The 25,627-nt window shown below is 44.9% G+C and overlaps 3 protein-coding genes across 5 annotated transcripts in view; 2 read left to right on the top strand and 1 right to left on the bottom strand.

The window, feature by feature from the left end:
- The first annotated feature begins 1,625 nt into the window (after positions 1-1,625).
- Positions 1,626-5,527, top strand: LOC112264437 (hairy/enhancer-of-split related with YRPW motif protein 1-like). Its single transcript, XM_042295312.1, is given in 7 exon segments — positions 1,626-2,050; positions 2,265-2,340; positions 2,463-2,546; positions 2,778-2,859; positions 3,234-3,764; positions 3,796-3,914; positions 3,917-5,527. Coding segments are annotated over 7 exon segments (1,050 nt in total). The 5' UTR covers positions 1,626-1,964; the 3' UTR covers positions 3,989-5,527.
- A 1,582-nt stretch (positions 5,528-7,109) lies between these two features.
- On the bottom strand, positions 7,110-17,308 carry LOC112264436 (stathmin-2-like). The gene is made up of 5 exons (XM_042295311.1): positions 17,018-17,308; positions 10,907-11,002; positions 10,442-10,620; positions 9,161-9,352; positions 7,110-8,886 (listed from the first exon to the last, which is right to left on the bottom strand). The coding sequence occupies exons 1-5, from the start codon at positions 17,034-17,036 to the stop codon at positions 8,827-8,829; spliced, it is 546 nt and encodes a 181-aa protein (XP_042151245.1). The 5' UTR covers positions 17,037-17,308; the 3' UTR covers positions 7,110-8,826.
- Positions 17,309-21,962: 4,654 nt separating this feature from the next.
- The window catches only part of si:dkeyp-120h9.1 (Y+L amino acid transporter 2-like), a 32,398-nt gene continuing 28,733 nt past the window's right edge, over positions 21,963-25,627 (top strand). The window contains exons 1-4 of one of the 3 annotated variants that reach the window (XM_024441037.2): positions 21,963-22,125; positions 22,552-22,582; positions 23,947-24,494; positions 24,644-24,786. In XM_024441037.2, the coding sequence (XP_024296805.1) occupies positions 24,187-24,494; positions 24,644-24,786 (451 nt within the window). In that variant the 5' untranslated portion in view covers positions 21,963-22,125; positions 22,552-22,582; positions 23,947-24,186. Of the gene's footprint in view, positions 22,126-22,551; positions 22,583-22,844; positions 23,745-23,946; positions 24,495-24,643; positions 24,787-25,627 lie in introns of those variants that run through there. The other 2 variants (XM_024441036.2, XM_024441038.2) reach the window with 2 other exon arrangements.

Genomic DNA, 25,627 nt, shown 5'->3' with positions numbered 1-25,627 from the left:
CTGATTGGCAAGCGCAGGGGGGTTGAGGGAAATGATGTTGTGTCACAGCCACTACCTCGGCTGGATGTGTGTGTGTGTGTGTGTGTGTGTGTGTGTGTGTGTGTGTGTGTGTGTGTGTGTGTGTGTGTGTGTGTGTGTGTGTGTGTGTGTGTGTGTGTGTGTGTGTGTGCATGCGTGCGTGCGCCTCGGTTACCTTCAAAGGCAGCCCTCTGAAAGGCACTAATCACAACATGTGATGAGCCTGGAGAACAAAGACAACAGGCAGAAAATAACAGCAGCGTGGGAACCCTCAGTGAATTTGAAATACAACAGGGAGAGAACGAAGCCCCCATCCCACCCACCCTCTGACTCACAGCCCGCCAAGCCTGCCTGCCTGTTGCCACACTAACAATCAGCAGCAGAATGTGGAAGTGTGTGTGTGTGTGTGTGTGTGTGTGTGTGTGTGTGTGTGTGTGTGTGTGTGTGTGTGTGTGTGTGTGTGTGTGTGTGTGTGTGTGTGTGTGTGTGTGTGTGTGTGTGTGTGTGTGTGTGTGTGCGTGCGTGCGTGCGTGTGTGTACGTGCACGTATATGTTTGTGCCCCCCTGCTACGCCAACAATCAGCAGGCAGCAGAAAGGTGGGAGTGTGTGGGAATGCGTCTGTCTGTGTCATGTCTGAACTCGAGGCTAGCTGGCTGAAGGCAGCAATAACAACAACATGAAAACAGCCCTAAGAGCTTCCTCTCATTCATGTTTCTTACCAAGGCAGCTCGTCTCCTGGCCTGATGACTATTATGCATGCTGCTGACTAGGGTTATTAGAGATAAGGATCAGGGATTCATAGACTGTCTCAGAGTAGGATTTCTGATCTAGGATCAGTTTTTCCTTTCAGATCATAATGAGTAAGATTATATGGACAAGGGTCAGGGGGCAAACACTGCTGATGTACTGTATGGTCCTCTCACGTTTCTTCCTCTTATCAGAATCTTTATAGGGCAGCCAGCCAGCGTATGATCAGGTCACAGTGGCAGGAGGTGGGGGAACATGGCAGGCTGTTATTCTGAGAGACAGCCAAGACCAGCAGAAAACATGTGACCACATGTGTGTGTGTGTGTGTATGTGTATGTGTATGTGTATGTGTATGACTCATGAAAACAGGTCAAAAGGATCAGCAAGAGCTTAATCTGCTTGTCACATGAGGAGAGGGGATATACAAACACACACAACAATGTCTGTCAAATGATTTGGGAGTGTGGCCATTATTGGGACCCAGAGAGGGTGTGGTGTGGTGATGACACACTGGAGAAGCTGGCCTCCTTTAATTGCATTATGCCTTTTGTGTGGCAAAGTCCTCATCCTCTCCAGTCCCTAAAGCATCTTTACCGTGCATCATGTCCGCTATGGGTAAGATTAGACTTCATAGTTTCCTCTTGAACACTGGCTGTCCTTTAGATGAGTTAGTATTGGATTACAGGTTCACACGCTCGCCTCTAGACCGCCCGTCGCCCCGACCAATTGCCCCATTCATTTCAAACGCCGGAGACTGCCGTCGCCCCTGATTGGTTATCAGCGTTGGGCTAAGAAACTTTCCCACGGCAAGCGCGTGGTGACAGCAGGCCAGCCACTCCTCACAACCGGGACAGACAGCCACAGTACTCCGGAGGGGAGGGGGGTTGACAGTCACGGACCGAAAGTCTATTGGACCCCTGTCAAAATCATTCAAAGGAGTGGGGCGTGTTTAGGCCGTAGAGTTCCCTTGCAACTGTGCTGTCACTCAAACCATAGCTGACTTATAATTGGCTAGTTATGGTGCAATGCCAAGCCCCTTCTGGCTGGCAGTGATGTAGAAATGATACCGTGGGAAAGCTTGGTCCTTCAAACGGATGAGCTCGACGCATAGCTGATAGACGCACAGAGTCGGAGAATTGAAAGACTTGGACCATACTGTATTGTACTCTGAACGAAGGAAACACACCAGCGGATAAAAATGAAAAGGAATCACGATTTTAGCTCCTCGGACAGCGAGCTGGACGAGAACATTGAGGTTGAGAAGGAGAGTGCCGATGAAAATGGGTAAGATTGTGTCCAATATTTTCGTTTCATTGAATTATTATTATATGTTCCGAACCTACGTTTCAAGGGTTTTACTCCTGTATTTCTTTGATATTGTTTATAAGAAAAGACGTGCAAAAATGTTAAAATATATTTAGCAATTTGGTCATTTCCGAGGCCGGATGTGCGTTAGTAACGCACATTAATACAATAATTGAATGTGTTGTTCTTTCAGGAACATGAGTTCTCCCCTTGGGCCGATGTCTCCAGCAACAAAAACTCAAGTGAATGCGAGGAAGCGCCGTCGAGGAGTGGGTACATTTCTTGTTAGAATGGTCGTGCGTAAAAGTGTGTAATAGGCACGTTTTTACACCAACTAAATTCTCTATTTTTTTCAGTGACTGAATGTTCCAATCGCTCATCTCTCCTACAGATCATTGAAAAACGTCGCCGTGACAGAATCAACAACAGCCTCACCGAGCTGCGCAGACTGGTCCCTAGCGCGTTCGAGAAGCAGGTAAAATCCGATCCCTGTGTCATGCGTAAAACAATCGCACTATCAAAAAGTTTGACAGGATACGGCAACGTGCTTTGAACTGGTAGAGAACAGTTAAAGTTTATAAACCTTCCACATGTTTTAAGAAAATAACGAATAATAATTTCCAGTATATATCTTTAATGATTTAAACGATATTCAATACATTTTTATTCGTTTAATTAATGTGCCTTCTGTCCCGAAATCCTTCAGGGTTCAGCTAAACTGGAGAAAGCAGAGATTCTGCAGATGACGGTGGATCATCTGAAGATGCTTCATGCTGCTGGAGGAAAAGGTGTGGTGGAGTCGTTTGTACTACAATAAATTACCATAATACAATAATTACTGTATCATGAAAGGAAACAATATTTTTGAACTGACATAATATTGATTGACTGTAAAGTTATTGATTTGTATAATATCTTTCTCTTCACTGAGTTGTTCTGTAAACTCAAGCTATGTGCATCTCATTAAATATTTTAATAAGTCCGGCAGGCATAGCACAATACACCTGCTTTAGTTTCTTTGCTAACTTTAACTATCTTCCTGGATTGTCACACTCATTGTTATTAGTAGACTTCAGTAGACTTCCTTTATTCCTGCTCTACTTGTTTGGTGGTATTATCTGAAAACACTTAATTAACCCTGCTTCTCCCCTCTCCCTTCCAGGTTACTTTGATGCCCATGCCCTGGCCTCGGACTACCGGGGTCTGGGCTTCAGGGAATGTCTGGCTGAGACGGCCCGCTACCTGAGCATTATGGAAGGCCTGGACAGCACTGACCCCCTGCGGATCCGCCTGGTCTCCCACCTGAACAGCTACGCCTCTCAGAGAGAGGCCCACTCCGTCTCTGTGTCTGGACTGGGCCACCTGGCATGGGGCTCGGCCTTTGGGTCTCCCCCCTCCGCCCACCTGGCCCACCACCTCCTCCTCCAGCAGCAGCACCATCAACACCAGCAGGGGGCGACATTACCGTTACCACGCAGCGCCTCCAACAGCTCTCCATCATCCTCCTCTTCTACTTCTTCTTCATCCTCTTCTTCCTCCTCCTCGCCGATAGAGAGAGAGCCTCGCTCCTCGCCCCATGGCCATGCTCCCAGCAGGCTTAGCGGTGCCACCCCCCTCTCTGAGCACAGTCACGCCCAGGGGGGTCCTCTCCGTGTCCCCCCCAGTGCTGCCCCCTCCCCCAGGGCTGAACCTCACCGTGACCTCCACAGCCGCCGCTGCAGCCGCTGCAGCCTCCAAGCTCTCCCCTCCCCTCTCCCTGTCCTCCCTCTCCACCCTATCGGCGTTCCCCTTCCCCTTCAGTGCCTTTCCCCTGCTGTCCCCCAGCACCCTCAGCCCCCCGTCCACACCCCCTCCAGCCAAGCCAGCCTGGGGAAGCAGCCTTACCGGCCCTGGGGCATGGAGATAGGGGCTTTCTGAACAATCTTTAACCCCCCTCCACACTGACTAAACTGACCAAGTAGATGGCTAGAGAGTGCACCATCACTACGAACTGAACTGAACTCACCAGCTGAGCTGGAACTTTCAATGGCCAAGAAGATGTTGTTTTTCTATCATACCACATCAACATTCTATAAAGGAGATAGCTATAGGAATACCATTTTTCTATCATACCATATCAACATTCTATAAAGGAGATAGCTATAGGAATACCATTTTTTATTTTCCTAGAAATTGCGTTTTTCTTTGATGTTGACGAAAGAGGGAAACAATTGTAAGAGAGCAAACAAAGTGATTGTTTAATTAACAATATTGAGTTATCTATGTGTTGTCTGTTAATGGGCTTTGCTTCTCCTCCCATAGTGTGTTCAGCCTGTAAGGGGAACATTTCACAGATGGTCAGGCTGTCAATCAAGTTCTCAGCGAAATTGTCCCCTTTGTTTTCCCATTGAGCTCTGGACTGTACTTGTATCTCCCAGAGAGAGGGAGCGAGCGAGAGAGAGAGAGAGGCATGGAGAGGGAGGTCTTGATGGTGCCCTTTTTATGACATTTTATTGACTGGAAGAACTAAAACCAGGTGTTTGTTTGACTGTTAGAATTTATCCGGAACCCTCTTGTTTTCCATTAGTTTGATTTGCATTCTCTGTGTGAGTTTCTATCGCAGCAAAATCTCTCTGAAGTAATGTATTTACAGTCATGAGTCAAGGGTGAGGACAACAAAGAGTTAATGTCCTTAGACGTGATGTCTACAGAGGTCACAAGACCCTGTATTTCTGATTGTTAGCAGATTGCAGTCAAAAAGTGGTAGCTGTACAATTGTTTAACATTAAACAACATACTGTCATAGCGAGCTGAGCAGGCAGCTATTGAGATGTATGGAACCAATTGGAATCGGTGTAATAAAAAAATGCAATGCTTTTTCAAAGAATTACAATACTAGTTGGTCTGAGACTTGCAACAAAAATTCTTTACACTCCTTTGCATTCAATTATATTATATGATCCATAAAAAGTGGTGGAGGCGTGACACTCTTCTCAATTAAAACATATATTTTTTATGAATTAATAGGCAAATTATCATATATCATTTTCAAACATAGATGCCAATAGGAACAATCGCTCAAACACACTGCAGTATCCCTGTACCTCTATATAGTCATTGCTCAGAGATATCTAGACTACATATATCCCCTATACGGTCCAATTCTAGATTGTTTCCGACCATATCTCTGTGGATTCTATGGCGAGTCTGTGACAGTAATAGCATCCCCTCTTGTATAAGATGTGTATTTTTACCAAACCTCAAAAGTGATTTTGTCATAAGTGTTTTGTATAAAAAAAGCGCTGATAAATTTGATTCCTCAGCTTTCTAATAATGATATACTGTGTGTATACATGTACACTAGAGATGGTATGTATGTAAAGAGAGAGTGCTGGGATGGCATGTGAGCTACTCTATTCCGTCCTTCACTTATCTATCTGTGACTTATCTGCAATAAAAAGCTATGAGAAAATGAAATCCATTGTTTGCTCCTTCTGTGTCCCAAACTATGGTGTGATTGAGATCGTGTGGAGAAAGACACATTTTAATAACGATTTCTGATATTCAAAACTCAACCCTCCATATTTATATCCATCTTTGGTTAATATGACTGCCTGGAACTGTTGAGATTCTCTTCCTTATTTATTTTAATTGTTAGATCAATCTTTCACCAACATTATCCAACATTTCTGAAGTCTGTTTAGATAAAGGAAGATATCGTTGTGATTAACAGTAGTAATATCGACTTTGACTCCACACTGCTCTCCATAGGTAACAGTGGTAATAGTCCCTGCTCCAGTCCCTGTCTGTCCATGTCCCTATCTGTCCCTACGCTGCTCTCCGCTGTGCTGTGAGACAGTCGACGCCCGGTCTCAGCCACAGCCTCTGGGTCTCTTGATTGCCTCTCTGTGTGTACAGGAAGCGATTAACAACGAGGGGATGTCCTGGACAATGGCAGCTTGGCTGGCCCTACCGCGTGGGAAGAGAGGGAGGAGGGAGAGAGGGAGGAAAGGAGAGAGGAGGCTAGAGGAGAGAGAGGGGAAACAGAGGGTAGTGTGGGAGGCAGAGAGGGAAGAGAGGGAGAGGAGAGGGAGAGAAAGGGCAGTGTGGGAAAGTGGGAAAAGAGAGAGAGAGAAAGAGTGGGAAAGAGAGAGTGTGATAGACATAGGGGTGTGGGAGAGGGGAGAGAGAAAGAGAGGGAATAGAGAGCAGTGTGGGATAGAGGGGAGAGGTAGGAGGGAGAGAGAAGAGAGAGCACAGTGCTGCTTTGTCCCAGAGCTATGGTTGCAGCCCACTCTCCTCCTGGTGTGCTTGGCTCCCACGCTCACCCAAGTTACTGTTGTTGCTGCTGCTGGGACGCCCGTCAGAGGAGTGATAAAACAGAGCCTCCTCCTCCTCCTCCTCCTCCTCCTTCGCCTTTCATCAACTCTCTGCCAAATCATCCTCCTCTATCTCACCCACCCTCCTATCCCTCTCTCTTTCACTCAGTATCCATCCATCCTCCTCCTCCTTTCATCAACGCTCTGCCAAAATATGCTCCTCTCCTGTATCTCTCCCACACCCTTTCCCTCCTTCTTTCTCTCCCTCTGTCTCCATCCATCCTCATTATCGTTCTTCCTGTCGTTTGTTTGCCAGACTCGTAAGGTGATTCTCATCAGTAACTATGGGGGAAGAGTCTACACTACAGAGTCTAGTATTGTCTCATGTAAATCCTACAGGCAATTCTGGATTTACTTCATAGTGAAGGGTCAAGGTGTTACAACACTGCCAATTGCAATCTTTTGTCACCACCTGCTGGTCATATGCGATTCTACAACTGTGGATGATGATCACTTACTTTCCTTGGCCATGTCCACATTCAGGCTCATTCAGAGACTGAGTAATAAATATAGTTATATTATAGAAATAATACAATAATACATACAAACAAAGATTAATGTGACAGATTAATCTGCATTTGTAATTGGACATGCTCAAAAACAATTTGAATTATTTTTGTCTTCTTCCAAGCTAAAAAGACAATAGATCAGAAATAGAATAAGCACACACACAGCCAATATCATTCACAGAACCCCAAACCTTTATTAACCACAGGTTGCTCACAAAGATATATGCGGAGGGGGGAAACACACAAACAGGAAGAGAGAGAGGCAGGCAGATTCATCACCATGGACAGGACGCTGTGATGTCATCAGTATGTGACCGATGGTCAGATATACAGCTCCAACTTCCTGGCTGTGCTCCCTGTGCTCCCCATCACACACGCACACACAATCCACCCACCCCTCCTGAAACACACACACACACACACACACACACACACACACACACACACACACACACACACACACACACACACACACACACACACACACACACGACCTGTATACACTTGCATGCACCCTTTGCAGATGGCCACTGTCTTCCTTTGTCATGTTAACACATCTAACATCATCTAGCTGTTATTTGAAGTCTATGTGTTGATTGGCTTACATGTTGCCCACTTTAGCTGTTTATGCCCTTCGTATGCCATAGTCTGCTGTACCCAGTTAAAAGCTGTTTAAATACTAAGAAGAAGGTACAATGATTCATTCTCCATAGTGCGAGAGTTATTCTACGATTCTCCATATATAGTGTGAAACCTTCCTAGTAGCATTTGGCATTGGTTCCTCTCTGGTACGACGTGAAAGAAATGAGAGGGCCCATAAGCTTGTAGGACATGGATGTAACTTATGGATCTACCATTGCCTCTATGTTAGCCGCTATATGAGTTTGTAGCATTCTAGGCACGATTACATTATCTACATGTCTAAGATGGTACATACATGCTGAGAGAGTGATTGACAGGGGACGCAGGGGGTCTTGGGAACCAGGAAGGATCATAACACCCCTCTGTGACATCATGGTATGAGCCAGGGATTTCATGTGACCTCTGCAATGCCCAACTGACAGAATTTAGCAAGCTCCTCTTGAGCGACGTGTCATGTTTGCCAAATCTCTCAAAATGTGTGTGTGTGTGTAAGTGTGTTTGAGAGTATGTGTGTGTGTGTGTGCGTGCATGTGTGTGTGTGAATGTACAACTGTATGTAAGAGAGTGGGGGATCAGACAGACAGACAGGAGAAAATCGGCTCATAAATGCTATAATAAGTCTCCTGAAGTCTAGCTAGTCTCTCTTCCAGGAGTCAATGTGCAGCTTGCATTCTAATCATCCCCATACTGACTGACTGACCGACACAGACACAGACACAGACATGGTCAGAAAATAACCACCGCAAACACACGTCAGCTAACTGGCAAACTCACAACATCACAGAAGCCTGATAGTACAAGAGAAACTGCAAACGTTTTTTGTTCAGAGAAAAACTAAACAACAAAGTACATCCATAGATAGAGAAAATGATCCAATCGCAAACTGCAATACTTTAGCTGTATTATCATACTGTATATAACAAAAAAGGAAGTATTTACAAAAAACAATACCCACTTTCACTTGGTTGGCTTCTCTTTTTCTTTCTTTTTCATCATTTGAAATTGAGCAAACACATTCTTTAATAGGGAGGAGTGGGAGACATTTTCATATTTGTTTGTGATCCCCCATTTGCTAACGCTGTTGGTGTGGGCTGGCGGTGGGTGGGTTGGTCATCCTCCTCCCTCAAAGGGAGGGGGGTGTGTGATGCTGTGGGGGCTGTAGTAGTAGGGGATCTGGGGGTGGGGGGCTGTCGGGTGGAAGGGTGGCTGTAGGGGGGTATGATGGTCGGTGGCGCCCCTCATCTGCTCACGCTGTCAGCTCTTCCCTCAGCTCTTTGTTCCTGCGCACCACCTGGGCATGCCTCTCCTGAGGACAACACAGAGAGAGATGCTGCCATGTTGGACATACCATAAACCTCTTAATACTGACCCTGCCCTGAGACTCTCTGATTCAAGTCTGTCAACTTACTGTCCTCGCCCTTTCAGCTGACATGTTTAACTACAATTGCCAGTGTTCCATCCTTGAATGATGCCACCAGCCCCTACCTATCACATCGTACCCTTCTATCTTGTCCACCCCTTCCATTCACCTGGTCTTGCTGTCTCCACCTACAATTTTTCCCACCAAGCTCTCCTCTCACCTTCTCCTGCAGGCGCTCCATGATGGAGGCTAGGTAGGCCTGGCGGTTCTCCTTGATCTGCTCCATCTTCATGGTAAGCTTCTCCTCTGCCATCTTGCTGAAGTTGCTGTTCTCCTCCATGGCCTTGAGCAGCACGTCCCTTTCGTGCTCCCGCTTCTCTGAAAGGGCCCTGAGAACCTGGGCCTCCTGGGACTGAGGAGGGGACGTGATAGAGTAGAGTAAAGTAGAGTTGGGTACAGTAGTGTAGAAAAGAGTAGAATAATATGAAGTAGAATAGAATAAGGAATCCAAATAGAATAGAATAAAGTAGAATAGAACAGAATAGAATGCAGTTGGAGGCCAAGACACAAGGTTGGAAGAAGAGGGGAAGAGTTAGATTTATTATTGTTCCTTTGCCTGATGAAAGTACTCATTGCTTAGTAATAATAAAGTAAGTGTAGGAGTCCAAGTCTAAGCCAAGCTAAGGTATAGGCTAAGACAGGCTAAGGTATAGGCTAAGACAGGCTAAGGTATAGGCTAAGACAAGCTAATGAATAGGCTAAGACAAGCTAAGGTATAGGCTAAGACAAGCTAAGGTATAGGCTAAGACAGGCTAAGGTATAGGCTAAGACAGGCTAAGGTATAGGCTAAGACAAGCTAATGAATAGGCTAAGACAAGCTAAGGAATAGGCTAAGACAAGCTAAGGTATAGGCTAAGACAGGCTAAGGTATAGGCTAAAACAGACTAAGGTATAGGCTAAGACAAGCTAAGGAATAGGCTAAGACAAGCTAAGGTATAGGCTAAGACAGGCTAAGGTATAGGCTAAGACAAGCTAAGATATAGGGTAAGATAAGCTAAGGAATAGTCTAAGACAAGCTAAGGTATAGGCTAAGACAAGCTAAGGTATAGTCTAAGACAAGTTAAGGTGTAGGGTAAGACAAGCTAAGGTATAGGCTAGGACAAGCTAAGGAATAGACTAAGACAAGCTAAGGTATAGTCTAAGACAAGCTAAGGTGTAGGGTAAGACAAGCTAAGGTATAGGCTAAGACAAGCTAAGGTGTAGGGTAAGACAAGCTAAGATATAGGCTAGGACAAGCTAAGGAATAGACTAAGACAAGCTAAGGTATAGGCTAAGACAAGCTAAGGTGTAGGGTAAGACAAGCTAAGGTATAGGTTAGGACAAGCTAAGGAATAGACTAAGACAAGCTAAGGTATAGGCTAAGACAAGCTAAGGTATAGTCTGAGACAAGCTAATTAAGTTGTCGGCTTATGCTAAGGTAAACTGATAGATGGTGACTCACTCTCCTCCGGTCCTCAGCGGCCTCCAGCTTCTTCTGGATGTCCTCCAGAGAGACCTCCCTCTTAGGGGGCGAGGTGACACAGTGGGCTGCGTCCGACATCGGGGAGGGGGGCTTCAGGATCACCTCGAAGGCCTGGCCAGATGCACGCTTGTTGATGGGCTTCACCTCCATGCCTGCTACTGCAAGGTGAGAAGTGTATGTGTGTGTGTGTGTGTGTGTGTGTGTGTGTGTGTGTGTGTGTGTGTGTGTGTGTGTGTGTGTGTGTGTGTGTGTGTGTGTGTGTGTGTGTAGAGGGGGGACAGATGGAGGAAAACCACAGAAAGAAACTCAAAATGCTGCCTTAGTAGTATTAATATTACCCCAATCAAACTTTCACTTTGACAAAAAAATTGCCTCTTCGTTGCCTTTACAGTAAGTTGAAAGTGATTTGAAACACTAAAAAAGTCAGGTGACTCTTCTGCATACCTTGGAACTCTCCCATCAGGTTCTTGCGTGCCTCAGGGTACAGACAGGAGCAGAGGAGAGATAGGACAGAAATCTCCTTCATCTTCTCTTTGTATGCTGTGGGGAATACACACACACATGCACACGCACACACACACGCATGCGCGCACACACACACACATCGTTAACCCACTTTCTCCTCCTCATAAATGATCATCCCACATGGCAACGCCATCTTTAGATGTTTAGGAAAATAAATATTCAGCAAATCCTTAAATAGAAAAGAAAAACATGATAATCAAAGGCGGTCTAGTGAGATGAATCAGCCTGAGGTTTCTAAGCCCCATTTTGTGGAGCTTTGTTTGTGCAGACTGAAGGGAAGTGGGATGGCTGTGTGTGTGTATGTTTGTGTGTGTGTGCATACTTGCGTGAGAGGGTGTCTGCTGTGTCCTCATATGGTCTGAACGGTTGACCACCTCCCCACAGCATTCATTCTCCATTCATCATTAGCTATGCATTTCATTTCAGCATGTAATTGATTTACTTAGCTAGCAGGCAAGCTACCCTCCTTGTCTGTAGCTAGCACTGGTAACATCCAACAGTAATTTAACAGCAGGCGTAGCACCTAGAGGCTGAATGATTATGGCTGATGTTACCAAAATATCCTAGCCTGGAATCCAAACTGTATTGCTCTATTTCAATATTATTTCACTTTAGGATAACAGGCTACAAAGTTCCTGAGTTTTGGCACCCAAATTGGGACTAGAACCTACTGTAGCATCCCCATGAGGCAGCCAGCAAAGATGGGAAACTACTGTATCATACTGCAGCAAACACTCTGGCTCTCGTCCTTTCTGACTGCTGTGCTGTAGTGGTCAGTACAGTGTGTATTGGAGGCACAGTCAGAGTCCAACCGGGCACCTCAACGTGCCAAACAGCACCCAAGCCTCTATGATCTATCATCCACCACATTCTGTGGGCTGCAGGGCTGAAAATTGCTACATCGATCACTGACTGATTTCCCTGGCTGGGAGTCAAAACTGAGCAAAATAAGGCTGAGATTTACAGTCAGACAGCTTCTCCATGGAGGAGAGAAGTGTAGCTAGTGCCTACTGCCGCTCTGCTGTTGCTCAACCATCCAAACCCTCTCCCTGTCTTTCTGTCTGTTTGAGTGAAGTGTTGCTAGTGCCCACAGCAGTGGTACTGCACAACCAGACAGCTCTCAGCCTAGCAGACGCCACGGGAAATCAGATCAACTCTCACATGTTGCAATAGCTCTCTGACTCTCCGATGGGCTTGGTAACCCCTCCCAGAAGAAAAAGAAAATAAGATAAAAGAGGGGATGAGAAGAGGAGAGCAGAGAAGAGGAGGACTGTGTTAACTCTCTTGTTAACCCCTCCTTCCCAGAAGAGAAGGAGAAAAGGAGGACTCGGTTAACCCCTCCCATAGAGAAGAAGAGAAAAATTAAAGGGGGGTGAAGAGGATGAAAGGAGGGCTGGTTTGAGCTGGCTGACTCCCACAGGGATGGAGGGACCTCAGGGCAGGCAAATGGATGCTACTGACTTCGCTGAGGTAGTGGAGGGGATTTTCATTTGTTATTACTGGACCAGACCATCTCTACTGGTGGCCCGCTGGACGGATGTGTGTGTGTGTGTGTGTGTGTGTGTGTGTGTGTGTGTGTGTGTGTGTGTGGGTGTGCCTGTGCGGGTGCAGTTGTGAGTGTACGTGTGTGGGTGTAGGTGTGCATGTGTGTGTGTGGGCGTGTGTGTTGGCTGTCACGTCGTCATTAAGAGGGCAGTGTGTGTGCCGGGAAACACAGGCAGCAGCCATTTTCCCTTCATGACATCTTGTCAGTGATGTGAACAAATGGTGGTTTAGTGGAGCAGATTTTGTAGGTTAAGTTTTAATGAGCAGGTAGTTGTGTCAACTTTCTCTTATCCTGGTCTTACCCTGGCCTGTTGTGTGTTTTGTTGTTTAGTGAACGTTGTCAACACATTTAGTTGAAGTGATTCAATATGGGCCTTGTCCTTATGTGATGTAATATAGCTTTATATTAAATACATTTCTAAACTAAACATTGCTATTCTATTATGGTGAACTAAAACCACACAATTCTACAGTAAACAAATACATTCCTTTTGATGTATATGACTCTCGAAGGAAAATTATTTTCTAATTTCTACCGCAAGATCTACACTGAACATCTTCTCTTATCCCCATGGAGATCTCCTCCTCACCACGGAAACAGAGCCAGTTGTTACGTTTCCTGTTGTAATCCATCAGCATGAGACCACAGATCATGAATAACCTACCCCCTCTTCCTCCTTTGCACTGGTGCTGTCCTGTTCTGCCAGTCCCTCCACCCCAACCCAATACTGTCCTGTTCTACCCATCCCTCCACCCCAACCCAATACTGTCCTGTTCTGCCCATCCCTCCACCCCAACCCAATACTGTCCTGTTCTGCCCATCCCTCCAACAAAACCCAATACTGTCCTGTTCTGCCCATCCCTCCACCCCAACCCAATACTGTCCTGTTCTGCCCGTCTCTCCACCCCAAACCAATACTATCCTGTTCTGCCCATCCCTCCACCCCAACCCAATACTGTCCTGTTCTGCCCATCCCTCCACCCCAACCCAATACTGTCCTATTCTGCCCATCTCTCCACCCCAACCCAATATTGTCCTGTTCTGTCCGTAAGCATCCCTCCTACCTAACCCAATACTGGGGCGTTACAGGTCTCGAGGGCCCAATAAGCTAAAACAGCAGCCTGACTGGACTGACTGACTGACTGACTGACTGACTGACTGAGTGTGTGTGTGTGTGTGTGTGTGTGTGTGTGTGTGTGTGTGTGTGTGTGTGTGTGTGTGTGTGTGTGTGTGTGTGTGTGTGTGTGTGTGTGTGTGTGTGTGTGTGTGTGTGTGTGTGTGTGTGTGTGTGTGTGTGTGTGTGTGTGTGTGTGTGTGTGTGTGAGATAAAGCTCATCATTTAGTTTACAACCTAGCCTCTAGATGACAATATTATCAGTTGTGTGATTACAGCATAATGGAGAACTACAGTGGAAATGGGCTATTGAGTGGGATTGTAGATGGAGGATATTATCAGCGAGGGAAGTTTCAGACATTAGTATGCATTGTTGAACACTGAAATGCAAACAACAGACCAATAAGCCTGAGCCGAAACACATTTTTAATAACCACACCCAAGGAGTCATGTTCCCTATTTAGTGTAATGTCATTCAGACCTAATGTCATCTAGACCTAATGTCATCTAGGTCCAAGCACACCAAGACAGTCGTGAAGAGGGCACGACAAAACTTATTCTCCCTCAGGAGTCTGAAAAGATTTGTCATAGGTCCTCATATCCTCAAAAGGTTCTACAGCTGCACCATCGAGAGCATCCTGACTGGTTGCATCACTGCCTGGTATGGCAACTGCTCGGCCTCCGACCACAAGGCATTACAGATGGTAGCTTCCTGCCATCCAGGACCTCTATACCAGGCAGTGTCAGAAGAAGGCCCTGAAAATTGTCAAAGACTACAGCCACCCTAGTCATAGACTGTTCACTCTGCTACCGCACGGCAAGCGGTACCGGAGAGCCAAGTCTAGGTCCAAGAGGCTTCTGAACAGCTTCTACCCCCAAGCCATAAGACTCCTGAACACCTAATCAAATGGATACCCAGACTATTTGCATTGCCCCCCCCTTCCCCCTCCTTTACACCGCTTCTACTCTCTGTTGTTATCATCTATGTATAGTCACTTTAATAACTCTACCTACAGGTACATATTACCTCAACTAACCGGTTCCCCCCGCACACTGACTCTGTACCGGTACCCCCCTGTATATTGTCTCGCTATTGTTATTTTACTGCTGCTCTTTAATTACTTGTTACTTATATTTCTTATTCTTATCTGTATTTTTTAAAACTGCATTGTTGGTTAGGGGCTCGTAAGTAAGAATTTCACTGTATTCGGCGCATAGGGCTAATAAAATTTGATTTGATTTGATTAGGATACAATTATTATTTTATCTGAGAGACATTGCGGATGATAGCCTCCCCTCTCTGGTTGAGATATTTGATTTCAGCTTTTGCTTAACCCGTATACATTTTATTCTACAACTGTTGATAGGTCTTGGGAAGTGATGAATACAGCTCTATGGCAACAAGACTCAGAGGAGTGACTCAGGCAGAACTGGGTTCAGGGATGCACTCAGTGACACTGCAGAGGCTATGACCTCCGGGGGGCGCCATTGTCCCAGAAAGCTTTGGCCCCTTAACACTAAGAATGAGGAATAGATACCTGATAGCCACACCTAACTCATGGGCTTATCTGAGAGATCACACAGTAGGCACTGTATATATTATAAATGAACAAGGATCTTAATGTACGTTAACGTAAGCATTTTTGATGTCCCTAGCCAAATCAGTAGCCAAGTGGGCAGAGAGCATACATTTGAATTTTGGCTTGTCATTTAATAGGCCTACCACTAAATGCCATTGGGAGGACGCTGTGTATGCCGCCCACAACTGTCAAATATCCTGTCTGTCTGCCTGCCTTTCTGCCTGTCTGTCTGCTAAAAATGCGTTGATCCAAGGCTGTAGGCAACATATTCTTATTGAATATTCTATAAACAGCAAGGACACATTTCTAGTTCTATTACAATCACTGTCATTGACAGTATGGTACATAACCAAACCTCAACTGATCCGGCCTACGGCCCTGCCTGCCCTTGCGCCCACTGACGACGTCTATGACGATCATGTGCCCCGGGTGTCTGGCCCATCCCACTCGCCCAGGGTCTGTCTGCAACTCAATAATAAAATAAAAAACATAAAAAACATAACTAACAGCTATGCGGCCAGCCGAGACATAACGAAACAGCCCGCTGCAGGTGCAGGCAGACGCCAGGACCTGACACAGTTAAATGTATTGCTCTCTGTCTGCACCCTCATCCACCCATCCATCACCGACCTAGTCATCCGGAATACAAGTAGTCCCTTGACCGTCGTCGCCATAGAGACGGGTCTCAACTCACTCAAAAGGGCCCTAAATCCGCATGAAAGTGCTACATCAAGCATTAGACAATCTTGGATAGGTCTATACTATTTATACTCCCAAATATCTTAAAACATTTATCATGACTGGCTGTAAGCAAATCAGGCCTAGCCATGCATTAAAATGATATCAAGACCAGGCATGAAATTTCCGGAATATGATGACACATTTCACTTCCATCCATTCCTCCATATAACCAAATAGACATGTTTAGATCATAAATTGAATGACAGGGCAATCATCGGCCATTAAGAATAAATGTGACCATATGATTAGTATCCATATAGATTCGAGAGAAAAAAATCTAATTCTGCAAACGACCATTCATTTTCATTGCAAGTCGTAATTCTTCACCTGACAGCTTTAGCTCAGATGTAAAGTGTGCGGCTAGAGATTCATTTCTTCTCATGCATTCCTCTCATCATTCAACTTGATTGAGCATACGATTATAATAAATAGTAGCCCAGACTCTATAATAATATGTGTAAAGGTTTAGCCTAATTCTGCTTTGGGCTGGTGAGGAGAGAGAGAGACCGTGATGTTGGGTGCGGTCGTTCTGCATTATGCTGTTGTATGAGCATGTGTTGGTCTACAGCGGCAGGTGCGGCAGCCAGCATCCACAAGAGCGTCTATCCTGCTCGAATAATCTACAGCAAATGTGTCCATAGGATTTCTTCAATCTAGGCTATGTATTCGCTTTACGCACAATGTAAAAAGGGAGATTGAATAATAAATGTTATTGGGCTACTTAATCCTACACTGTAGCCCACTATTATCAACCGACCCTGTTAATATAGAATGAAAGAAAAAACAAATGCGTACAGTTCAGGTTCAATTGTAAACACAAGCAACATGATTGCGTCCATTTACAAGTTTAAAACTACAATATTTGTTGACGTGCGACAGACTTTGACCGCTCCCTTTAATAAATGCTTGGCAGTCTTTTGTGCCAAGGGTGTCGCCGCTGCATGCTCACGCAGCATCCTTCCAGCCTCATGCAGAATCACCACCCAACGCTCTGTGACTGTCAACTCGTCTCCAAAACACAGATAAATAACGGTACATCGTTAGCTTACCAATTGCTGTTTTAGCCATGTCTGTCGGTTTGTGCGGCGTTGGTGCTGCTGAAGTGGGCTATAGGCTACTGGAGGGAGCGTGCGTCGCAGTTACTGATCGGTGCTTGGCGAAAAAAGAGAGCAAGGCACTGAGTCAGCAAGAACACTGCTGTGTGGGGAAAGAGAGCACTGCGCGAGACAGCAAGGGGGCTGGTGAATTACAAGCGTCTATACGTGCTCAAGCAGATTGGCTACCGCGGTCCCCTGACGCGCATTTCCTAGGCAAGAGACGGTCGCTTTTTGCTCTAATGTTCCTGTGTGTAGGATAGCTCAAGTTGCCCCTATGAAAGGTGACGGGGTGGGTGTTATCCCTCTTTGTTTTCTCTAATGGTGCCGCCCGTAAAAGTATTGTCAGAGATGGAACCGGTCCTAATGGCTCTTGTCCATGGTGCTGAAACGGTATCAGAGCGAGGCAGCCTACTAATAGCTTAACTTAATGGAAATAGACGTTGAAGGTAAATTAAACGTAACTTGACCACAATGTATAGGCCTAATGTTTCGTGTGTGACATAATTACAAGGTAACACATAGGCCGATCTGTGAAATTTTGACATTGATGTTTTAATGTCACTCCCTAGCGTATTTATTGGAATAAAATGATATCTAGTGTCACACCCTGACCATAGTTTGCTTTGTATGTTTCTATGTTTTGGTTGGTCAGGGTGTGATCTGAGTGGGCATTCTATGTTGGATGTCTTGTTTGTCTATTTCTATGTCTGGCCTGATATGGTTCTCAATCAGAGGCAGGTGTTAGTCATTGTCTCTGATTGGGAACCATATTTAGGTAGCCTGGGTTTCACTGTGTGTTTGTGGGTGATTGTTCCTGTCTCTGTGTTTTGCACCAGATAGGACTGTTTTAGGTTTTCACACGTTTGTTGTTTTGTTAGTTTATTCATGTACAGTTTCTTTATTAAAGTACAATGAATAACAACCACGCTGCGTTTTGGTCCTCCTCTACTTCACCCCAAGAGAACCGTTACATCTAGGCTATAAGTGTAGTGGCTAAATGGCCTTCTGCTTCATGATAACACGTCTTCTTCCTATGCCTTTGTGATTGCATGATAAAGTATCCTATCCAGAATTGAGACCTGTAATGATTCATAGGGGTTGGGTTAAATACTGAAGACACATTTCAGTTGAATGCATTCAGTTGTACAACTGAATAGGTATCCCCCTGTCCTTTACCCTTTCCGTAATATTATAGTAGGCCTATCTGACAAAATCGTATTGTGAATGACCTCTCCACAATGTTCCCTCTTCAATCGCTTGATGTCAGCAGACTATTACTTTACTAGTTCACAACAAGACCTTCACTTCAGCCATCAACCAGAGTGGGCTATGAATTAGGAAAACAAAAGCAAACTTTATAATAAATGGATATGCTCTTTTTGTAGTATACTCTTAGGAAAAGTCACATGTGATTACGTTAATTTCACATGTGACATTCATGTGACTTTTTCTGCTATTTAAGTGTTTTAAATTTAATTTTAAACCTTTTTCTAAGCAGGGAGTCATGCTGAGACCATGATCTCTTATGCAGATGAACCCTGCATGAACACATAAATAAACAACAATTACACTGTACATATCCATATCAATTACACTGTACATATGTTACACTGTACATATCCATATCAATTACATGAAACACAAAAAGCTAAACAGATGGATCACCAACAGTCTGAGATACACCGGCTCCGATGCTCGTCGGATGTGGCAGGGCTTGCAAACTATTACAGAATACAAAAGGAAGCACAGCCGAGAGCTGCCCAGTGACACGATCCTACCAGACGAGCTAAATCACTTCTATGCTCGCTTCGAGGCAAACAACACGGAGGCATACATGAGAGCATCAGCTGTTCCGGACGACTGTGTGATCACACTCTCTGTAGCTGACGTGAGTAAGACCTTTAAACAGGTCAACATACACAAGGCTGCGGGGCCAGACGGATTACCAGGACGTGTGCTCCTGGCATGTGCTGACCAACTGGCAGGTGTCTTAACTGACATTTTCAACTTGTCCCTGATTGAGTCTGTATTACCAACATGTTTTAAGCAGACCACCATAATCCCTGTGCCCAAGAACACAAAGGCAACCTGCATAAATGACTACAGATGGACCTTCACGTCCATAGCCATGAAGTGCTTTCAAAGGCTGGTAATGGCTCACATCAACACCATTATCCCAGAAACCCTAGACCCACTCCAATTTGCATACCGCCCAAACAGATCCACAGATGATGCAATCTCTATTGCACTCCACACTGCCCTTTCCCACCTGGACAAAAGGAACACTTATGTGAGAATGCTATTCGTTGACTACAGCTCAGCATCCAACACCATAGTGCCCTCAAAGCTCATCACTAAGCTAAGGAACCTGGGACTAAACACCTCCCTCTGCAACTGGATCCTGGACTTCCTGACAGGCCGCCCCCAGGTGGTCAGGGTAGGTAGCAACACATCTGCCACACTGATCCTCACCACTGGAGCTCCCCAGGGGTGCGTGCTCAGTCCCCTCCTGTACTCCCTGTTCACCCATGACTGCATGGCCAGGCATGACTCCAACACCATCATTAAGTTTGCAGATGACACAACAGTGGTAGGCCTGATCACCGACAACAACAAGACAGCCTATAGGAAGGAGCTCAGAGACCTGGCCGGGTGGTGCCAGAATAACAACCTATGCCTCAACGTAACCAAGACTAAGGAGATGATTGTTGACTACAGGAAAAGGAGCACTGAGCACGCCCCTATTCTCATCGACGTGGCTGTAGTGGAGCAGGTTGAGAGTTTCATGTTCCTTGGTGGCCACATCAATAACAAACTAGAATAGTCCAAACACACCAAGACAGTCGTGAAGAGGGCACGACAAAGCCACTTCCCCCCCAGGAAACTAAAAAGATTTGGCATGGGTCCTGAGATCCTCAAAAGGTTCTACAGCTGCAACATCGAGAGCATCCTGACCAGTTGCATCACTGCCTGGTACGGCAATTGCTCGGCCTCCGACCGCAAGGCACTTCAGAGGGTAGTGCATACCGCCCAGTACATCACTGGGGCAAAGCTGCCTGCCATTCAGGACCTCTACACCAGGCGGTGTCAGAGGAAGGAACTAAAAATTGTCAAAGACCCCAGCCATAGACTGTTCTCTCTACTACCGCATGGCAAGTGGTACCGGAGTGCCAAGTCTAGGACAAAAAGGCTTCTCAACAGTTTTTACCCCCAAGCCATAAGACTCCTGAACAGGTAACCAAATATTTACCTCGACTATTTGCATTGTGTGTGTGTCCCCCAACCCCTCTTTTACGCTGCTGCTACTCTCTGTTTATCATATATGCATAGTCACTTTAACTATACATTCATGTACATACTACCTCAATTGGGCCGACCAACCAGTGCTCCCGCACATTGGCTAACCGGGCTATCTGCATTGTGTCCCACCACCCGCCAACCTCTCTTTTTACGCTACTGATACTCTCTGTTCATTATATATGCATAGTCACTTTAACCATACCTACATGTACATACTACCTCAATAAGCCTGACTAACCGGCGTCTGTATATAGCCTTGCTCCTGTTATTTTCAAATGTCTTTTTACTGTTGTTTTTATTTCTTTACTTACCTACACACACACACACACACACACACACACACACACACACACACACACACACACACACACACACACACACACACACACACACACACACACCTTTTTTCCCCCGCACTATTGGTTCGAGCCTGTAAGTAAGCATTTCACTGTAAGGTCTGCCTGTTGTATTCGACGCACGTGACAAATAAACTTTGATTTGATTTGATATAACTTAGAAAGTAGCTAGTAGATTTAGCTTTCTTGATTGAGGAAGAGCATCAATTTCTCAATTGACTGAAAAGCCGCCAATCAGCTACAGAGCCAGTTTTTCTAGCCTTGGCCCAGACCTGATTTCTTATGTGTTAAAAGATCTGAAGTTCTATACAGAACCAAGGACTTGTGTTTTTTGTTTTTTCTGTTTTTTACTCTAATGCATTTAAAGGGAGTGTGTTTGTCTGCCAGAGAGATTAAAATAGATGAGAACAATTCTAGCTCTAATTCAGGGTCAGGCATGCTGCTGATAGAGATGTCAGAGTAATATTGTACATATCATGAACAAAGGTTTGTGGGGAAAATAGATTTAAATGTCTCTTTATAATTATATGAGGATCAGTGTTAATCTGCTTGGTATCGCTACTACATATATGGAATATAGGACACTGATCACTGAGATCAATAGCACAGACACCACTGGACAAGTATTTGTGGGGACTATTTATGGAAAAGGTATGGTGTTTCCATAGATAACAGGGGCTAAGGCACTACTATTTGGGGTAAATAATCAACAAAATAATCATGAGGACCCAGCCACCTGACACCCCAGAGTAACTGATTGACTATAATGGATCTCTTTAGGAATGGGTGAATGAGTATCAGATGGTCATTTAGGGAAACTGAAATATCACACACACCTGGCTCACACACTATCATCCAGTGAGATTGTGAACTAATATTTTGCAATTGCAATTATCAGGAGTGTTCAGATCACTGTCAGGCACACAGGTTTCCCAGCTCACAGAACAGGAGATCAAGGTGCTCAGCTAGATAAGCACTCCTCAGTCTCCTGGTTAGTTTTTAGTCATAAAGGTTTAAATACAATCGTATTTAATCCTAACTCACCTCAACCTGACTTTAAATAGATGCTTCAAACTCATCCTAACCACAACTTCATCACAGGGCATTAGCATCATTATTAGTACCTCGCCCAAGAGAAGGAGGGCGGGAACATGCGACAAGCTTCACCAGCAAGTGATGATGCAGCCTTTATGTACTATTTAGAACAAGGAAACTCCATTTCGATTTGCTGATTCGTTGAACGCGGCACGTGTATAATTACAACCAATTAGCAAGTCCGAAACTTCTAAATGTCCTAGTTCAATCTAGTAGTTGAACGCGTTAGAAGACGCAGTCAACGATAGTCAAACGGCCATTGTTGAGTGATTTTGCACATGGGGTTCTAGTCTCATTGAATATTTCAAGGTAAGTTTTTTTTTAAAGAGAATATGATTTCACTTAACTAAATTGATCTAGTTAAGATGTTAAACTAGCCAGCTGGTTCAAACTTGTTAGCTACAGTAGAGGCGAGCTAAACGTCACTGGATTGAACTGCGTCTGTTGGAAAGGGTTCAATATGGGTAAAATCGCAGTATTTAATCGCAATACCAGTGCCTAAAATTGACTTTTTGTTCCACCAGCCACTGTGGCAGGTAGAGGGGGGGAGGAAGTCTACCAGCCAATCAGATTTTCTGCCAGCCAAAATTATATATTTTTTCGTCATAATTGCATTAAAAAAACATGCTCATGCTTTGTAATGTTTCTACAACAAAAAATGTATTATTAAGTAATGTGGTATATTTCTAAATCTAATAACATTTTTTAAACTTGTCTTTTAACCAAAATATAAAGGCTGGAGGTTACCGTGGTAACGGGCGGTGAGGTGAGTGATCTGACTCGGGCGTCGCTTCACTATCATTTAAAGCAGCAGACTCCAAACTAACGTTGAAAAATATCAGAGCTTGTGAACAATACTATATGAAAAGTCAAACACGAGGACAGAGTCTCACTTTGTAGACTTTATAGTAAATTAGACCCAAGTTTATGCCTGTGCGCAGCGCCTCCAAAAATGAATATATCCGCACTTTACTGTTTTGCTGCGTGAGGTGGGATATAGGATTTGTATTTCTTTGTGCGCACAAAGAAATAAGAATCCTATATCTCACCTCACACAGCAACACTGCCCGGGAGGAGAGCTATTTACTCAGAGGAAAGTGCTGATTCTCCTGCTGCCTCCCTTTCAGCATTGCACATTTACTGCCACTGTAGCTCAGTTCCACCTCAAAGTTTGCATTTCATCTTCTCATTTAACTTCTATGTATTGCCAACAGTTACGTGCGGCGCACTTTATATATCGTGGGCAGATCATTTGAAAGATGCATCTCTCCTACTGACCGCATTGTTGCCTTAGATATTCAGCTAGGCTATATCGAGCTCTAGTACACCATTAGTGAATTTTAATGAGCATCTATCTAGCCTTAATACTGTTATGAAATGCAAAGTGTGTGGGCTGTTCTACGTTCACGTTGACGATTTTCTAGTTGGTGAACAAACAGCCATGGGAAATTCTCCCATGGTAACAGGAGGCATTTGAACTCTGATTCACTCCTTGTCCTTGTTTTTTTTTCTTTGTCACAGAGGATGCGCTTGAGTAAACAGCGACTTGAATCCCAGACAAGTTTATTTCAACTCTAGAGGGAGGAAAATATGTCATCGGAAACAGTTATGTGAATACTGTACGTTACATGGGTAGTGTGTCACTGTGTGCAGTATGTTCGTGCGCACTACGGATGTGTGTGTTCCTATAACAAAGACCTTGTTCTGACTTCTAAGGCCCTCACTACTTTGTTCCCAGACCCAGTAGCCAGGCACCGTGCCTGTTAGTGGAAAAACAGTTGGTCACAAGACCTTGCTGTAGCATTCATTAGCACTTTTCCACGCTATCCGCTACCCAGAAACACATCCTTCTTCAACTCCTCCTCCACTACGGCTTGTGGCTCAGAGATGCTGTAGAGAAACTCTAGACTTGCTACGACATTGTACCTGTAAGTAGGTTTAATCAGCTGCGTCTTTGAGAATTCCAGCTTGTAGGACTAGCTAGTTTTTCCAGTTTCTTTTGGATTCTATCCCTCATGCTGAATTTCAGTTACCTAATACAAGGAGTCATTGCCTGAAGCCTAATGGTCTCACACAGCAAGGTATGTTGTCTTTCATCCTGTGCTAACAGTTGTCCTTATTTCCCTACAGCCTTCTTGTCGAGAGAGTACAGCTGATCAAGAACATTGATGACCATCAGCTGAGAGCCTCTGACAGTGGCCTTGTTTAGTGACGTGCTGCTTCCACCGGTCTCCATCCTTCTACCCCGGTCTCCAGTCCTTCACCCTCTACTTTGTTCTTGTCTCCACTCCATCTTTCTGTCCTCAATCCCTCCACCCTGGTCTCTGCCTCAACCCTCCACCTTATTCCTACCCTCCCCGAACCATCACCATGGGGGCTGAGAAAGACACAGACACCATTTTGACTGGCTCCATGCGTATGAAGCAGGAAATCTCCCTGCTCCAAGGGGTCTGCCTCATTGTGGGAAGCATGATAGGCTCAGGCATCTTCATCTCCCCCAAAGGGGTGCTCTTCTACACCGGCTCCTTCGGCCTGTCCCTGGTGGTGTGGGCCATCGGTGGGGTCTTCTCTGTTTTCGGGGCCCTGTGCTACGCCGAGCTGGGAACCACCATCCGCAAGTCTGGGGCCAGCTATGCCTACATCCTGGAGTCCTTTGGTGGCTTCGCGGCTTTCATTAGGTGAGATTCCACTTAAAAACTTTTTTTTTTTTACAGGTTGGTCTCATTGAGAAACTATATTGCAAAAGAGACCTTTATGTAAAGTGCTTCGAGTATCTAGAAAAGCTCTCTATTTATATCCTCATTCATTTCTTATTTTTAATTATCAGGCTGTGGTCGTCCCTGATGATCGTGGAGCCAGCAGGCCAGGCTGTCATAGCCCTCACCTTCTCCAACTACCTGGTGCAGCCCTTCTACCCCACGTGCTCAGCCCCCTACGATGCTGTGAAACTCATAGCAGCAGCCATCATCAGTAAGATAAGCTGAGCTCACTTTTCCTCCCTCTGCCTGTTTTGAAATAAGGAGATACTACCTGGACTTTTATAAAGTGTCATTCTATGGTGTGCCCTGCTGAACGCAGGTGGTCGTGGCGGGGGTGTCGAAGTGGGCTTGGCCAATATCGCAGTTGCTGAAGGAACATTTTAGAGGTCCTCTTTGCCGCAGACAACATTTCGGGTTTTAAGCGATTTTTCTGCAGTTCTACACATTTTGCGATGCCTTATGCCGTGACTCAAACATAACAAAATAAATGGTGGCCCCATGCCATTTTACTTTTGATTCTCCCTAACTGGTATGTATGTATGTATATACACTACCGTTCAAAAGTTTGGGGTCACTTAGAAATGTCCTTTAAAAAAAAAGAAAAGCATGTTTTTTTGTCCATTAAAATAACATTACATTGATCAGAAATACAGGGTAGACATTGGTAATGTCATCAATGACTATTGTAGCTGGAAAAGGCTTCATTTAAAAAAAATGTAATTTAACTTCTTGGATATAGGGGGCGCTCTTTTAATTTATGGATAAAAAAACGTGCCCGTTTTAAGCGCAATATTTTGTCACGAAAAGATGCTCGACTATGCATATAATTGGCAGCTTTGGAAAGAAAACACTAAGGTTTCCAAAACTGCAAAGATATTATCTGTGAGTGCCACAGAACTCATGCTACAGGCGAAACCAAGATGATACTTTAACCAGGAAATGGGCAGAATTTTCGAAGCTCTGTTTTCTATTGTCTCCTTATATGGCTGTGAATGCGCCGGGAATGAGCCTGCCCTTCCTATCGTTTCTCCAAGGTGTCTGCAGCATTGTGA

This window comes from Oncorhynchus tshawytscha, linkage group LG13 (genome assembly GCF_018296145.1).
Source record: "Oncorhynchus tshawytscha isolate Ot180627B linkage group LG13, Otsh_v2.0, whole genome shotgun sequence".
Taxonomy (NCBI): Eukaryota; Metazoa; Chordata; class Actinopteri; order Salmoniformes; family Salmonidae; genus Oncorhynchus; species Oncorhynchus tshawytscha.
This window is presented reverse-complemented; position numbering and strand designations above follow the sequence as displayed.

Bases quoted from the DNA above. Each gene is read 5' to 3' on its own strand.
- LOC112264436 (XM_042295311.1), bottom strand. The intron at 10,621-10,906 runs GTATGCAGAAGA...CTCACCTTGCAG, and splicing joins CCTGATGGGAGAGTTCCAAG to TAGCAGGCATGGAGGTGAAG. The intron at 9,353-10,441 runs GTGAGTCACCAT...TCCCCTCCTCAG, and splicing joins CCGCTGAGGACCGGAGGAGA to TCCCAGGAGGCCCAGGTTCT.